This window comes from Podarcis raffonei, chromosome 7 (genome assembly GCF_027172205.1).
Source record: "Podarcis raffonei isolate rPodRaf1 chromosome 7, rPodRaf1.pri, whole genome shotgun sequence".
Taxonomy (NCBI): Eukaryota; Metazoa; Chordata; class Lepidosauria; order Squamata; family Lacertidae; genus Podarcis; species Podarcis raffonei.
This window is the reverse complement of record NC_070608.1, coordinates 45444423-45461734: the sequence shown is the minus strand read 5'-3', so window position 1 is coordinate 45461734 and position 17312 is coordinate 45444423. Positions and strand designations below refer to the sequence as shown.

Below are 17312 nucleotides of genomic sequence, written 5' to 3'. Positions count from 1 at the left end.
CAGACGCTACGGAGCCGATTCCCTCCGGAGCTCGGAGGGAATCCGCCATTAAACAATGGCGCCAACCCGGAAGTGCCTATTAGTGCAACTTTTGAAGGACTGCCATGTTTCAGTTCTCATATTGTTCCAGAAAGTGCAAATCAGTTTCCTTAAATACAAACTGAGTTGGATTTCTCCCCGTCCCTACTAGCAAGTGTGAATGGGCCATCGCCAGACATAACTGTTCAGATCACCTCCATCACCTCATAAAACATTGCAGTGCTTCTCAATGTTACACTTCAGATATTCAGTTGCCAATTATTAAGTCTAATTCATTCATTCATTCATTCATTCACTTAACTTTCTGCATTTAGCAGAGATGGTTCTTCCATTCCACTTTCCCACACACAACCAACCTGTGAAGAGGGCCTATGCTGAGAGAGATAGATACTGGTTGGTTCAACCTGAGCTAGAGTTGTAGAGACGGAAACAAACGCCACGGAGTCAAGTTGAGTCTGCGCCTAGGCTCCTTCGCCCCACCACAATGTAACATTTGAGGGGGTCTGCCCCCCAAAATTGATGGGCATTGCCTTAGAAATGGTGCGCGTGTATCGCATCATGGGATCAATTATGCAGGTGGGGCTTACTTGTCCCACCCCCACCCCCAATATTTCATTCAAGTTGGCACCCCTGATCGCAGCCACGGGAGAAATGCCATGGAGGGCTAGTCTCTCTCTGCGTAACCCCAAACCTGCCAACCTCCCTACACGTGGCCGTTGTTATGACTGCTGGCTGTTTCCCAGGCTGGGCTGAAGGAGAGATCTCTCAGTGGATCGCTTACCCCCCACCCGCCTCTTTGCCTCCCCGGACTCCGTCTCCGCAATGTAGGCTGCGGCGTCGTCTCCGCCTGGATCCTGCGAGGCTGGCGGCCGAGCGGCAGGGGGTGTCTTCGCTGCCTCCGCCTCCTCCGCCTCGCCGCTCCTTTCCCTTTTCTGCGCCCTTCGGGCCAATCGGCGCAAAACAAAGGCGCGCAGGAGGAGCGGAGGGAGGCCCATCTCCTCCTGCCCTTCCCTCCCGGGTCAGTGGCTCCGCGCGCCGTAAACAAACGCAGCCCCGGGGTCGCCTCGTGCGCGCTGGAAGGGAGCCCAGGCACGATGGCCAAGAGCCGGGCTGCCAACCCAGCGATGGCCGGGCTCGTCTTGGCGCTCTGGTCCCGCTGCTGCTCCGCGGATCCTCGGGTGGCTGGTTCTCCGGACGAGTCCCAAGCGCCGGGGCTCAGCCTCCATCCGCCCTACTTCAACCTGGCGGAGATCGCCAAGATTTCGGCGACCGACACCTGCGGCCAGGACGAGAGCGGGAGGCCTCGCCGAGAGCTCTTCTGCAAGCTGGTGGGGGGGCCCGCCGCTTTCCCCGCGGGGAAAAACATCCAGGTAACTCCGGGTGAAGCGGGTGTGGGTTAAGTTGGGGATCAACTGAGGGATCAGTGGCATGGATCCTCCAGTCCAGATCATTAAATGCGGACAAATTAACTCATTCTGTACCTGTGCAGCCACTCTAACATGATGTACCCCTTAATCTAGACTGAACAGTATAGCATCAGGATAGTTAATGAATTGGCAGAAGGTTGCATCTCTTCCGCGGGCGCCTCTCCTTCCGCCAGTACTTTACGCGCAAGCTGCATATTTTAAATCAATAGTTGCCAGCTTTGTTTTACCGGCATGTTAACCGCTTGACACCTGTACACGACAGAAATTTAACAGGTGCAGCTTTCCCATCGGATCTCTGTGCAGCAGAAAGATGCACCAGTTGAATTCCTGTCTTTCTTTGATAGATTAAAGGCACAGGAACTGTGTAGGGGGAGAAAATATTCGGGGAGGGAGTACTCTCCCCAATGTATAGATAACCTGGATCGGATATCCTTGCCTTCACTGCCGTCTTCTCATGATCCAGGTGCTGACACTTTGGAAATGTTTGGGTGTTTCCATACCTTCAGTACATAATTATGATTGAAATGAGGGCCAAAGTAACTATTATTCTTTGGATCTCACTCACCCACAGTCTGTCAAGTAGAGTACAAGGGTACTCTTGTGCCTGTGCTGAAGGTAACTGGTTAGGAATACAGAACGAGGTTATAGTGGTAGTTAACTCATCCATTGCAGCTTAGAGATGCTGCTTCACCACTTAAAAATGGGGGAAACTGCTGGACTGGCAGGAAAGTGTCCTTCAGGATTTGTGAAGGAAGTGCTGAATAAAAGGTCCTCTTAACAGTTGGTGGCCTTCCTGCCATAGAAAGAGATGGCATATGCCAATTGTGTAGGGCATTCCCAGGGATCTCTGCAATATATACAAGCTGCCCTTCCACTTTCTCTGTGCCTGTCCTAAGACGACACAAGAAGAGCTCTGCTGGATCAAGCCAAATACACATCTTGTCCAGAACTGACCACATAACTTACAAAAATAAGACTGATCTCCTACACTTTATATCTGTCAATGTTGGAGGAAGCCCTCTTTGTAGATCTCTGTTACTCTCCTCATTGACCTGCCTTCCATCTGGTATTGTTGTGTCAGTATTATGATATGCTAATCTGTTGGCAAGGCAAGGAGGAGACCTTTTCATGTCCTGCTTGGGTGGGGCGGCTTCCCATAGGCATCTGGTTGGCCACTGCGTGAGAACAGAATTCTGGACTAGATTGGGTTAAAGAAAATGCCCCCCACCTCCTGCTTTGACAGTAGCTTCTAGGATCTTGTCTGTCTGAAGATAAAAACAGTAAATGCTAACCAAAAAATGATCTATTACAATGTGCACCATTAGTTCTGCATGTACCTTACAATGGCATATGTGAAGAAATGTGCCAAATGATTGCCAAGCCAAATCCCTATTTGTCATGTCTGTATTTTATTCCTATCTATTTTTAACTGATTCTAAATGTTCACCAAAATCAGTTTAGCTTTGCATATTTTAAATCAATTAACATACAGTATATGCAGAACAGCTTTACTGTGCAATCATAACTATCTCTACCCAGAAGTAAGTCCTTTTGAATCCAGTGTGTCTTAATCCCAGGTAGGAAGAGCTAGGATTGTAGACTAAGCCTTCTTTATTTTGTGAGCGAGATGACAACCCCTCTTAGAGCTAAACTGCACCACAAATTTTATATGACTACAGGAAATTAGAGGCTGAGGAGTCTTCTGAGGGGCAAATTTGAATGCTGCAGACTACCTGATTTTAACATTAAGAGGTTTTAGAAGCAATTACAATCATTTAGGCAGAAGCAAATCCTAACAGGTGAATTAAGCCAAAGGTACTGTTTCTGTGGTATTGTTTCCTTTCACCCATTTATGAAGTTAAAACCCTGTGGTTTAGTTGTGAATTGATATAATTCTACAGTTAGGTATGACAGCAATAGTGAACAAGAGAATTCCTCTTTAACATTTGTTGCAGAGATTCTGGGTGAGAGGTCACCTGCGATTTGTGCTTGATCCAAGCTCCCGGAAGGATTACTGATAGATGTGCCCTGGCACAAGAGTACATGTTGTGTGCTGCTTACAGAATTTGTAGAAATGTGCATTCAGCAGCTTCCCTCTCCTGTTTCTAACAAAGCCTCATTGAGACACATAGCAGAAATATTTCTGTAGTTTACCAGTCATCTTTTTGGTTCAAGAGGGGTTCCAAATTCTTTCAAAAGGCTGGGGAAAGCAGACCTGGAAAATGTGATAACAGCACAGTGCATATGCGATCACACTGCCCCAACCCTCGAATTCAAAGTTAAGGAAGAGAGTTTTTATGGACACCATATTTCAAATACCTATGAAATGGGAGAAGGCTTAAACAAACATGCTCACATCTATTCATGTCCGCAGTATAAAAGAATGGAGAGAGTGAATGAACATATTCAGATAATCATAGATGTAAGATAGAGAACTTTAGCAACAGGAAATATCAGTTAACTGGAAATGCTGTACTTGCTCCACTGTGCCCTGCTCTGTGTCAGAAGTATGAATGGGGCTTGACCTTGTACTTTGGTGTGGGTGTGTGGCCAGAAAAGAAGCTCTCCTGCAAACAACAACAACAACAGCAACACAAGGGTAGCAGCATAAGGGGGGTGGGACGGTGGGACAACAACCAACCAACCAACTACAAAACTCACAATTGGCCAATACCTATTTTTAGATCAACCAAAAGGTCACAAAGTGTGGCAAACTTTTTGAGTTCTGTGTAACTCTTCAAGCAAGATATTATACAAAGCAGGAAGTGAAGGAGACAAGGACACTTAACATTCAAAGGATGTAATTGCTCTGGCACATCCACAGCCCTCAGGTAACTTGGAGAGAATTCTGGGAGAAGTTTCAGAATTTCCAAGTTGCTTCCAAAGTTTTATTATTTATTCCTTCCCTAATGAAATAAGGCAGGCACTGACTTGGGTGAGTACCTGCTGAAGACTTGTTGGCTGCTGACATTTTTAGCTTGGTATCTATATTGCCTCACGGTGGAGGTCATTTTATTGTGGTTTTAAATATTTCAAACGTGTGATTGCTTTATATTATGTTTACATCTGGTATCGCCCAGATGAAGAATGGTATATGAGTATTTAAAATAAATACATGTACAAAGGTCACTTTCAGGAATCCTACAAGGCAGCTGATTTGTTTCCCAACATCACATTCCCAGCTCTTCATCACTGAGATGTATTCAGGCTGCAAACATCTCTAAACCCTCTTTCTGTTTCTGCCTCTTCAAAAATGCAAATAGCTCTTTCTATGCATGTGCACTGCCCCCCCCCTTTCCTCCATTTAATGGTACATGTATATGACTTTCTCCAAGCTTTTTGGGCTATCTCATTGAAACATGAGTTATTCCCAAATATACCCTAAGCCTTCACTCCCATTGTGAAAACCATCTTGTGCTATTAACCAGCAATCTACCTGACAGAAGGAAGGGCAACCCAGTATCCTGTAACCTCAGAGCTATATTCAGTTCTTTCTCTACCACCACCCTACACACAATTAACTTCACTCAAAGGGGAGAGCGATGATAAGGCCTCTCCCTCTTGTACTCGTCCCCTTTCCTGCAGCATCCCCTCTCCCCTATTGAGGAGTGAAACACATGCAGTGGTGAGTATGTTGTATTTGTTTAGACTCCTCACATTATTTAGAACCCTGGAAAGATGTGGTTTCTAAATGGGCCAGGGAGTCTATCCAAGTGCAGCAGACTCTCTTCAGCAGAAACTCAGCTCCCAACAGGTATATCCAATAGGATAAAGTAGAGGGACAACCCAGGTGTCATTATGGTTTTGACCCTAGATGGGCAACATAGTTATGAGTGTTGTGCTTAGAGCTGGACTGGAATTTCTAACAACACTATGTTTGAGAAGATCATTTCCTACATGTTCTGTTTATGCCCTGTATAGACTACTCCTGTAGAAGGTACATATGCAGCCATACTTCCAATTTTCCATAGGCTACATTACTTTTTGTACTGAGAATAATTTTATATACACAGTCATGGAAACTCTAGAAGATGTGCGTTTTGAGGTGACTTGTATATGCAGAGCTGCTTTGATGAGTCATGGCCCAGATCCAGGCAATACTCCCAATCTCCTGGAACTGAGACATTGTACCAGGCAGGCTGCATTGTGGAATGCCTTTCTGCAGATACTGCCCGTGTAGAGCAAAAGGAAAGGTTTGCCTGGCAACTTATTTTCCTTTAGCTTCCATCTGCCATCTTCGTTGGCAGCTCTTGTGGAATGTACTTTAAATAACTGAGATGCTTGCTGCTCCAGAAGAATTCACTGACGTACATTTAGAAACATTATTAAACTTGTCCTCAGAACTCCAAGTGACCTAGTTAAGTTGAAATGGCTCTCTTGTGGCCTAATCTTCAGTAACCTGGCAAAAAAAGCCTGTCCAGTTTGACCATCAGCAGAGGGGGGAAAGGATGGAGAACCTCCACCCCCAAATCCAATTTGTTTACTTTGTTTTCTTACCACCCCTTTAAATACTTCCACTTGCCACTTCTCTTCTCCTAGAGGGGAGGCCATTGCTGTGTGCCAAACCATTGCAGCCTAATGTTTTCGTGTTGTTGTCCTGTATTTTTTCAGACCTGATGATCCTCCCTAATAAAATTCTCCACCTGGTGCAGAAAAGCTTCATGCAACTGTCCTTTTATTGAAAAGCTTCCTATTTGCCTTGCTTCTTGTTTGGTGTGCCTGGAAGTTTAGTGAATTGCCCTTTAATTAGTGCACTACTATTCCTTGTGCCTGGAAGTAACGTGTGTAAAAATTGGTGGATTTTGGCCATGGGCAAGGGTGTTGTTAGATAATATAACACTTTATCAGGTGCCATCTAGAGCCATTGTTTTAATTCTGCTTTTAGCTGATTGTTGAAAAGCGCTACCTTGGCTAGATCTTCCAACTTCCTAGATCTTTAACTATTAGCGGTCAAGTTCAAACTGTTGCATTGATCATTACATCTTTTTGTTTTCTTCTCTTTCAGGGCCAATTTTGTGACTATTGCGATGCCGCTGATCCCAACAAAGCTCACCCAGCAACCAATGCTATAGACGGGACAGAGCGCTGGTGGCAAAGTCCTTCTCTCTCCTTAGGTTTAAAGTATGATGTGGTCAACATTACTTTAGATCTAGGACAGGCAAGTACAGGTGTTGCTTTCCATGTTGTTGACTTTGACATTTTCCTTTGTCTGTTTTCTATGCATGGCCCAAAGTATGATGGGAGCTGTTTAGCGTTCAAAGAGCTAACTGCCAGTTTCTTTTTGCTCTCACTTCTCAGGATAAAACCCAGTTTTATGTAATGAGTTGTGCATGCCTATAAGATTCCAGATTGAGTAACTCTGAATTATTTCTGGATGCTGAGCTCAACAAGAATTCCTTCAACATCCTTCCCCTACTACTGGCCATTGGAGATTCTACTCTGTAATCAAGGAGCTCTGGGTCACTGTGTCTGACCTCAGTTATCAGTCCTTGATATGAGGTTATCAATTAGTGATGTCCATGACATTAATAAAACTGTTATGCTAGTTAAACATATTCAAAATAGCACTTGCATTGAGATTATGAAACTTTATCGATGAATCAGGTGACTAATCCCTTTAAAGGGGGGCTGCTAGTTGACTAAAAACCTTTAACCATAGATACTAGGTCCTCTCTATTTACTAAATTATGTTTTAGGCCAAGTAAATCATAGAATTGTAGTCCAATCTCCTGCAATGCAGGAAATCCTGCCCACAACCACTAACCTTATGCTTAAGAGCCAGACCCACTGACCCACTGTGCCACAGGAGGGCTTTATGTAATTGAATAGTGTGGTTACTCTGTTCTAAATTATCAATGAAACGGATACAGACAGAAAATTAGTTGCTGCTACTTTGTTGTTCCATCAGTAGATGATATTGTTTAATAATTCAACTGCTGAAGACTTCGCTATATCAGAATGATTTACTGCGGGGATTTCCTGCAGCTTCAGAAACTCCAAGGTGCATGCAGGCTCCCACTACCCACAAGGCTGCTTTGTTCAACTGAGGTAGTGGCAGCTCTGTGCAGGCATGGAGAAGTAAGACACCTCTGCTTCTTCCCCCTATGGGAGAAGTAGCATCCCAGCTTGTCCATTGAGTTACCTATCTTTCATCTGAGAGAGAAGACCGTTCTCGCATGCTCCCTCTAGGAAGGTCTAGAGAAACATCACTGGTCCCCAGTGTGGTATTTTTGTGATATTAAAGGTAAAGGGACCCCTGACCATTAGGTCCAGTCGTGACCGACTCTGGGGTTGCGGCGCTCATCTCGCTTTATTGGCTGAGGGAGCCGGCATACAGCTTCCAGGTCATGTGGCCAGCATAACTAAGCCGCTTCTGGCGAACCAGAGCAGCGCACGGAAACGCCGTTTACCTTCCCGCCAGAGCGGTACCTATTTATCTCCTTGCACTTTGACGTGTTTTTGAACTGCTAGGTTGGCAGGAGCAGGGACCGAGCAACGGGAGCTCACCCCTTCGCGGGGATTCGAACCGCCGACCTTCTGATCAGTTTAATCCACAGCGCCACCTGCGTCCCTTTGTGATATTAGCAGCCGTTAAATAAATTACTGCACTCATTTTTCAGACCTAACTTCATATTAAGGAAAGAGGTAAAATTATGTGGCCTTAAACAGATCCAAAAGCAGAGAGTTGAGAATGACTGTAAGCATATGGGAATGGGCAACAACCAATTCAGCTGCTATCAAAAAACATAACTGAGTTCTTGAGCAACTGGTTGTTGATGCACACAGCTCAAGCTGTGCCTTCTTAGCTCCTTCCTTCCTAGACTCTGGAAACAAACCTAGAGTGAATGGCTTAGCATTAAGTGAGAACCAGAGCTTGTGATTTGTTTTCTCAAAGAAACCATGAATAGGAAGGCAAAAACGAACCTTGGCTTCCAATTGTGGTTTCTTTGGAGAGAAAGAAGTGTAGGTTCACACCTAATGCTCAGCTGGCCACATTCTGGTTTATTTCCCTACTCTAGGAAGCCAAGCAGGAAGTGATTGAACTGTCTGTGTAGCAGCTCACAGCTCTCACACAGTTTAATTTCTCTAACTATGGGTTGTGGCCAGTGTTAGGTGTGATTGAAGCCAGTGAACAGATGTCATGAGCTGGCTGTGGATGACAATTCTTGGGGTGAAGTGTCTTTCACTATCAATCTGATTTAGGATCAGTAGTTTTTGTTGTCTGCTATACAAGCCCATGAGTCTTTGCTTAGGTATCCGTAAACAGGCCAAGCAACAACAATTGGTATGCGTAGTAACAAGTGTGCTTAACAATATACTTTGGAAGCTTTGTAAACTAGTGTATTCCCAATACACAGAAATTCTATAGAAATATTGACAGCCAAGGAAGCATTTCCTGTCTTTCAGTGTACTTTCACTATAAGAAAGCAAATACCAAAGATATTGTTTCACACTGCTTCTCACCCATTAAAAAGAGCTAAAATCTTACACTGATTAGGGAAGTAGGAAGGAAGTCACTGAGAGCGAATAGGAGGAACATGTCATTCGAAAAGTGTTTGATTTTGTTTGCAGTTGCTTTCCTCTCATTGTGCATATTAAATGACTGATTTATAATGGAGCTAATGAATACCAGCAATGCAATCACAATGTTTTCCCCTTAGCTTGGGGGAAGTGAAAAAAGGCAGGCAGGCTGGCACAGCTCAGTTCAGTAATCTGGATAAACACCAAAGCCAGCATGGACTCAAACAGCACAGCAGGGGCAGTTTGAGCAACAGTAACAACAGCTAAGAAAGAAAATTGGACTTTAATATCTAGTCCTCTATTATCCCTCTTGCTGTTGCTTTGGGACATGGGTAGCCAATGTGGTGCTCTCTCGATGTTGTTGGACGGCAAATCCCATCACCCCTGACCAGTGCTTTTGTTCTAGACAAAAAAGATGGCGGAATGCACCTCCCTCAGAAGACCCACCCCAGAGCCCTAGGAGGATCTCTTTGGGCTGGGGGGGGGGTCTCCTCATGTGCCAGAGTCTTGTTGAGGCTGCTCAGCTGAGGCCAGGGGAGCCTTCCATGCCTCAGCTGAGCACCTTAAGGAGACCCACCTCATCTGGCTTGCATGAGCTGGAGCAGCTGAGAGGCAGAGAGGCTTCTGTGCCTCAGCTGGACACCTTAACTGTCGGAATTGGGGGGGGGGGGTTGAAAGGCCAGCTGGCTTTGCCCCACTGGAGCGTCTCCCTTCAGCCTTGCTGCTGCGGAGATCCCTCGAAACTCTGCTCCAACGTGATCAGTGACTCGAGGTTGCAGACTTGAGCACACTTTACTCAGCAGTGTAAACTGCGCAACAGAAGAGGCTTGAGGCTGTAGACACATACTAAACTACACATTTATTATACATAAATCAGGACAAAGAAAACATGTCATCTCTCCTTGCCGTCTTCTCGGAGAGAGACTAAAAACAAAAGCAATACAGAGCAGAAGTTCCGCTCACGCCAGCAAACTGTGCTAGAATGTAAACAGACATGTGACACACAACAATCCTATGTCTGCAACAAAAGGTGGAATGGAATCCCAACATTAATGAGCTCCTATCCTCCACTTCTCTGGCTTGTGCTTTCCATCAGCTGTTAGCTAGGAGACTTAAGAGCCTCAGCAAAGCTCTGCTGCGCCTCTGGCTTATGAAGAGACCCTCTCTAGACCCATACAGTACGTCCCCTTAGGGCTCTGAGGAGGGTCTTCTCGCGAGCTGGGGCTTTGTTGAGGCTTGTCAGGTCAGGTCTACTCCTGGCGCCCAGCTGAGAGGGGCTGGAATGCCTTTCTGGCGTGTTCTGGCTGAAAAAAAGCCCTCCCCCCGACCAGTGGCCATACTCACTGGGGCTGATGGAAGTTGAAGTCCAGCAACATCTAAAGCATGGGTAGGCAAACTAAGGCCCAGGGGCCGGATCCAGCCCAATCGCCTTCTAAATCTGGCCTGCGGATGGTCCGGGAATCAGCGTGTTTTTACATAAGTAAAATGTGTCCTTTTATTTAAAATGCATCTCTGGGTTATTTGTGGGGCATAGGAATTCGTTCATTTCTCCCCCAAAAAATATAGTCCTGCCCCTCACAAGGTCTGAGGGACAGTGGACCAGCCCCCTGCTGAAAAAGTTAGCTGACCCCTGATCTAAAGGCACCACATTGTCTCCTCTGAGGAAAGTGTACATGCTGTTGACTTTGTTGTCCTGTATTTCTCTGAATTTCTATGGTTCATTATTGGATTACTTAGTTAGATTAACTATTGAAATATTGCTGTCTATTTATTAGCTGAATTGCCATTATGAAATTGGTATGATTCTGAACCGCATGATTTATTGTTCAGATATTTGTTTTATTGTGTTTATACTGATCGTAATTTTGAAAACTTTGCTTTGGTTGTGTTGTAATTTTTTGTCAGATGCTTTAGACTTCTGTTCAGAAGGAAAAGCAGAGGTCTTGAACCTCAGGCCTTGAGACTTAATGTGGCCCTCCAGGCTCCTCCGTCTGGTTCTCACAACCCACACCCCAGGCCACACCCCTCCCTCCAGGCCACAGCCCTCCCCAGACCACACCCCTCACCAGCCTGTGTTAAACCCTCCTTAAGTGTTTTACTCTGGCTGGAATGTGTCCCTGAACTCTGAAAATGCTTATTGCTTGACTGCATGGAGGACAGAGGGTGTGTGTTGAAACTAGACTATTATACATAGGTAAAATTTGCATTCGTTGCCCCACCCACTTAGGCCTCTGGCCCCATTTGGTTCTTGGAAGGTTGCCCAGAAGTGACTGCAGCCCTCAGGCTGAAAAAGGTTCCCACCCTTGCCCTAGATAAAAGAACTGGGTACACATAGTAGTACATGCACAGATGTATGTACTCATATGCACTCACTCACTCATATAATATGGAAAGGGCAGTGTTGCACAGAAAACGTGGAGGAAATAAATACTTCGAAATATTTTAAAGGACCTGAGAAAGAAGTAGGTGAAATTAGCACTAGAGGCCGTTGATTTAAGTTGCAGTTAATTTTTGGAATATGTCCCAATTATCAGAGCAATTAAGTAAAAGAATGTACCGCTAAGGGAGGTTGTGGGATCTGCTTCTGAGAAAAAAAAATTTATAAGCATCTTGGAGATCCTTCAGATACAGGCTATTTGTTCTGTGTCTTGTAGGTTAGATTAAATGTCCTGATGAGTCCCTTCCAGATATACAATTCTTGTAACTTTGTATGTTTTAAAAGGTTATAGATTCTTCTATCTCACACTGATGACAGCTTGAGAATATATTTTAAGAAAACAGGGTCATGTTCATATTGTATGGTGTACCTCCTTTCACTGCCTTCTGGAATGCATGCTTCTTCAGCAAATCATATCCCCAAACTTGCATTTCCCAAGCATACAGTGGTACCTCTGGTTAAGAACTTAATTTGTTCCAGAAGTCTGTTCTTAACCTGAAACTGTTCTTAATCTGAGGTACCACTTGGGGCTAATGGGGCCTCCCGCTGCCGCCGCGTGATTTCTGTTCTCATCCTGAAGCAAAGTTCTTAACCTGAGGTAGTATTTCTGGGTTAGCAGAGTCTGTAACCTGAAGCGTCTGTAACCTGAAGCATCTGTAACCCGAGGTACCACTGTATTTGCAAGGGAGAAACAGATGGTGGGCTTTGTGTGTTTAATTTCCCATCCTTCCTTATTATCCTCTTTAAATGCCTCCAAAACTATTTTCCTCTTGCTGGTTTTATTTGAGATCTCAGGCCCACTTTGGGAAAAATGGCTTTAGGAGATAACTTTCAGGGAGAATCAGCTGATTTAGGAAAGGATTAAGCACCACCCCCTGTTCCCCAGTCCTCTCCTGCAAATCACACACACACACACTTAGCATTTTGAGGCAAATGTGGGATTTGATATGCCATCTTAGCTTCACAATGTTACAGTCCACCCTAAGAACATTGTTCTTAATGAATGAAATTGCTTCAGCGAAGACATTGCAGCTGCTTTCATGGGTGATTCAGGTCTCTGCTTGTCTCCAGATCAAGGAAACGTTTTTTCCTGACTTAGTTTTCCTTTTCTCAGATCTGTATCTTACGTGAACTGTATGAACCTGGGGCATCTTGAAAATGGCTACCGTACCTCCTTTACTGTTGCAATAGTATAAGTTGCATGTTGCTTATCACAGATCTATGGGTTTTTCCCTAAACGTTGAAATATGTGGGGTACATTCAATACCTTAAATAGATTCCTTTCTTGAACACCAGTTCAAAGCCTTCCCATTAGGGAAGCCTCCCCCCCCCCCCATTTCATGTTAGCCTAGTATTCCATATGGACTAGCCAGGAGCTCACAAGTGGAACATGATCATTTTTAGGATACTTATTGGCCTCCTATTTTGCTTTTATTTCATTGCAAAGATAACGTAAGTGCTGCTTAGCAGACAGACATAGACATGCAAATGACCTTTAACTAAAAACCCTTAAGCAAACGGTACAATGCTTCAAAGACCATAATGAATCTGTTGCAAGATCTATTGATAACACGGACTTTAACATTACTCATTGCTTGGCAAACCTCATAGGTTTCCTTTTTACATTAGTTCTGCTTTTATTTCATAGATAATGAGTATTCTTTGTAGTTGTGGTACTTTCCTCGCAACCACAACATATGGTTTATCAAAACATATATTTGAAATTTTAACTAGTAGTGGTTTGTTGATTGTGTCCCCCTCATGTGATGGATCAGTCAGTTTCAAGCAGTGAATGCAAGAAGTATGATATGTGGAGATTTATGAGCAAATGTAGGGTTGGCTTATAATGTGGAGATTTATGAGCAAATGTAGGGTTGGCTTATAATGGGGTTGCCATACGTCTGGAATTTTCCGGACATATCTGGAATATTGCAGTCAGAAGCAGTGTATGGGCAGAAATCGGGAAAAATCAAAAAATTAATTTTTTCTTTGTGATTTTGCCAAAAAAGCTCAACAACTTTGCCAAAAACTTTTATTTTATTTTCACTTTTAGAAATATGGCAACGTTAGCTTATAAGCGGCTAAAAATGGTTAAAAGTAAATGAATCCATTTAGAAAATGTCCCTCACAGCCAGGAATACAGTATACTATAGTTTCCTCTTTTACTTAGCCATGATGAGACCCATGGCTGTGGACCTATGGTTACCAAGAGGTCAGCCACCCACCCAGCTGCTGACCAGAGACAAATATATGTCTTTAGATCATATCCTAGGACCTTCCTTATAATTTGCCTTGTATTTGTGCCACCACCACTTTTTATGCCACTGAAAAACCTTTTAAAAGCATTTAGCTGGATATAGTAAATTGTGGCTGGGCTTGTGTGTATTGATTTCTGCTTGTTTATTTGCATTTCTATTTTTTTAAATAAAAAAATAAGATTTTATTTAAGCTTTTTTCATAATATGATAAAATTAAAGAAAATAGTCTAAATAGAAACAAACACCGAGAGAAAGAAAATAAAACGAGTCCTCTCTGAAAGGTAGCTCTTAACCCTTGTCTCACCTAGAAAGCGGTGGACCATCCCACCTCTCACCTGGGAGCTTTCCTTTATTTCACAGAAATCTTTTAAATAATGAAATGGCCATGTGATGGGGCCCAGAATCTAAAAACTTTCAAGTGGCTTGATAGGTTAAGCATGTGTGGTTTAAGATTAATTTGAACATTTCATTTTGAATAACTGCATACCAGATGTCAGCAGCTTTATTCTTTCCTGGAAGATTAATGCGTCAACTTCTTTTAATAGAAATTGCTGTATATACAACCAGGAAAGTCAAATGTTGTTAATCTGTTTGTCTTTATGTACTATACATAAGGACAATGCCTATTTGTTTAATATGACTGTTTCGTTATGGCTGATTTTCTAAATAAAGGGATCAAAACTATCATCATGTGTAGCACAATCTAAGCATGTTTATTCAGAAATAGCTTCAAGTGAATTCAATGAGACTCACTACTAGTATGCTAAAGATATATTCTATATTTCAAGGCAAACAGGGAGACCGTCTAGCTTTTTAAAGGAGATTTCAACAACTTGTAAGCACTGAAAGGTATATAAGAAAATTGCTGTGTTTGGACTTAAGATTGGCTTAATAAATAAGCCCATTCTAAACAAACCTCACATGCCAGCATCCACCTACTTTGCTTCTCCCTTCACTCAGCCTAGCAAACAAGGCAGGAAGTCTGCACTTGGCAACATCCAAACCAAGGAACTCTGATTAATGACTACAATAAACCATGGTTTCATATAGGGTGAGGTGGGGCATATTGATGCAAGTGGCACATTGATACACCAACAATATTTCAATATCGAGAAACGTTATTTGTTTTGCGACATCACTAAAACGTGTCTATACATGTGTGAGTACAACCGTTGTGACCACGCTGCCCACCAGTTAGCCGTTGGCATTTGACCAGAGTAGGTCTGGCCAACTAAAAAATTACGTGAAATGTAAGTGTTCCAAGGCTGTTTTATGTCATTTAGTTAAGATTTTAAAATACCAAAGGTAAGTTATTCCACTCAGTAATCAGGATTACACTTGATTTTTAAATTTTAGTTTCCTGATTTGGAAGCAATAGTTTACTATGGACTTCTTTGTTTGATCACCCACAGGGAGTATTAAAAAAAGCTGCATGTAGGAGAATAAGACTTGTTCATAAATTAATTTATTGAACTGAAATATGATAGTCCAAATGTGGCCACTGTGTATGCTCCTTCTCCATTCTTTATGTTCAGGTAATCAAACTAAGATAATATTTTCAGATATTGCATTTCTATGGCATACGAATACTAACCACAGTATCAAAAGTCCTTTGGATGAACCTCAGCTGGAGCCAAAAAAGATGAAGTCAGAATCGTTTGAGTGCCACAGGCAACGCTTACAAACATCTTTCTATTAGAGAGCAGTATGAACTTAATAATAAGAATGAATCATTGTGATTCATAAGTAAGTTGGTTAAAAATTCTTAAGGTAGTCTGTACTTGGATCAATTGAACCCATGATATAACCAAAATAATTTGCAGAAGGATACATATTTCCCCAACTGCCTATCTTATGAGGAAGATAGAGAATGCATGCATTTCCGTGTGATATAACTTAGCAATACTAATGCCAATTGTGTGATGATAATATTTGTAAAGCTCTTTGAAGCGTTATTTAACTTCTTTTAACTTCTTTTAACTTACAACAATCCTGTAAGGTACACCAGTATTTCCTCCATTTTTAGATGCAACAACTGAGGTGGAAAGACGGTATGGCTTGCCTAGGGCTTTTAGTGAGATTCTAACCAGAAGCTCCCTTATTCATAGCTCAGATTCTTGGCTACTATGCTAGATATATTGTTCGGGAACAGTATTGTGGCACTCCACCTCAGTCTCTGAGCTGTGTGAGATTCCAGGGGTTCCAGACACTTACCCAGGGTTTGTGTTACTTTTGGAATGAGGTACAGCAGAGACTGTTGTGTCTATATGATATATGGCTTGCTTACACACATATATACACAACCTGAGCCTATGATGGAGGAGTTCACAGCATTAACACCCCAAGAGGGCCTTGCTTTCCCCATATCCGCAGCCTTGGATTCAAACAAGTCAAACATCACTTTGACCCTCTGGCTTCTCAGCCTGTTGCTTTTCTAGTTCTAGCGTCTAGCTCATATCACTCAACTCTCAGTTCTGGCCTTTTGTCTTTCTAACTACCAGCCAGATGGAGGGGGGCACCCATTTGCCCTCTAGTGCTGAGCCACTTCCTTTTTTCCCATAATGGCCCAGTACCTAGGCCAGGGTGGCCCAATTTTCCATACCAAGTGGGCCACAAGAGTACTTTGACACAGAACCAACAGGCCACACACACAGACCGTCTTGTTGCATATGATTGGGGGGGGGGAGCAAGGCCAGCATCTGACATGCCCCCAGGTCTTGGCTGCCTTCCTAAAGCCAGCTAAGTGAGGCCTAGCTCCTCTCACCCCTCATAGAACAAGGCAGTGTGTGGCCCATGGGTTCCATGTCAAAGTACTCTTGTGGCCCACTTGGTAAGAAAAGTTGGGCCGCCCTGAACTACAAATGGCTCTTAGTAGCTGTGAGAATGAATCTTCTGTCATTATCTCTCTTTGAACTGTACTATGTCCTGTTGCTAACAATTGCTTTGTCGGCGCTTTGCCAGAATACAGCTCTATTCATATAGGAAGTGGGTACCAAGAAACATCAGTGCTCAAAGGCCTGGGACAGGCCTACTGACGCTTCATCAAGTGTAGGCTTCAACTTTGTTAATTACTGCATTCCCTTTGATGTTAAAGAAATAAATAGGCCAAGCCTCCACACACTGATCCAAGTAAAATACCACTAATATGAACATTGACAGAAGAGTTAGGAAGACTGAACCCTATGGCTATAGTGTAAAAATTGCTTACTCTAGATCCGCTCCAGTGAAGTTGCATTCATTGTAGTTCTGGCACCATAGTTATACTTTGTCTTCGTGACTAAATTGTTGTGGTTATCATTTTTTGGTGTTTCATGGCAATGGAATTTCCCTTACCCTTAAATTTGTCAGTCACTATGTTGCCCAAGGCAACCCAAAGTAACTTACAGTTAATTACCTCTGCTGTTCAAAGTGTGTTTGATACATCCAGTTGGTTGAGCACTGAACAACATTGGTCCAAAACAGTGTTGAACCCGCATCATCCCCAGCCAGCTTGATTAATGGTCAGAGATGATGGGAGTTGTAGTCCAACAACAGCTGGGGACCCGAGGTTAAAGAACACTGGTATAGAAGAGCAAACATCAGCATAGGCATGATATTGTTTGGTTACTAATATCAGACATTAAATGTTGA

General features: G+C 43.3%; 1 protein-coding gene across 1 annotated transcript in view; it reads left to right on the top strand.

Moving 5' to 3' along the window:
• Window positions 1-806: 806 nt before the first annotated feature.
• The window catches only part of LAMA3 (laminin subunit alpha 3), a 132604-nt gene continuing 116098 nt past the window's right edge, over window positions 807-17312 (top strand). Inside the window, exons 1-2 of the mRNA XM_053396385.1 lie at window positions 807-1409; window positions 6472-6624. Of these exons, the coding sequence (XP_053252360.1) occupies window positions 1134-1409; window positions 6472-6624 (429 nt within the window). The 5' untranslated portion in view covers window positions 807-1133. The remainder of the gene's footprint in view (window positions 1410-6471; window positions 6625-17312) is intronic.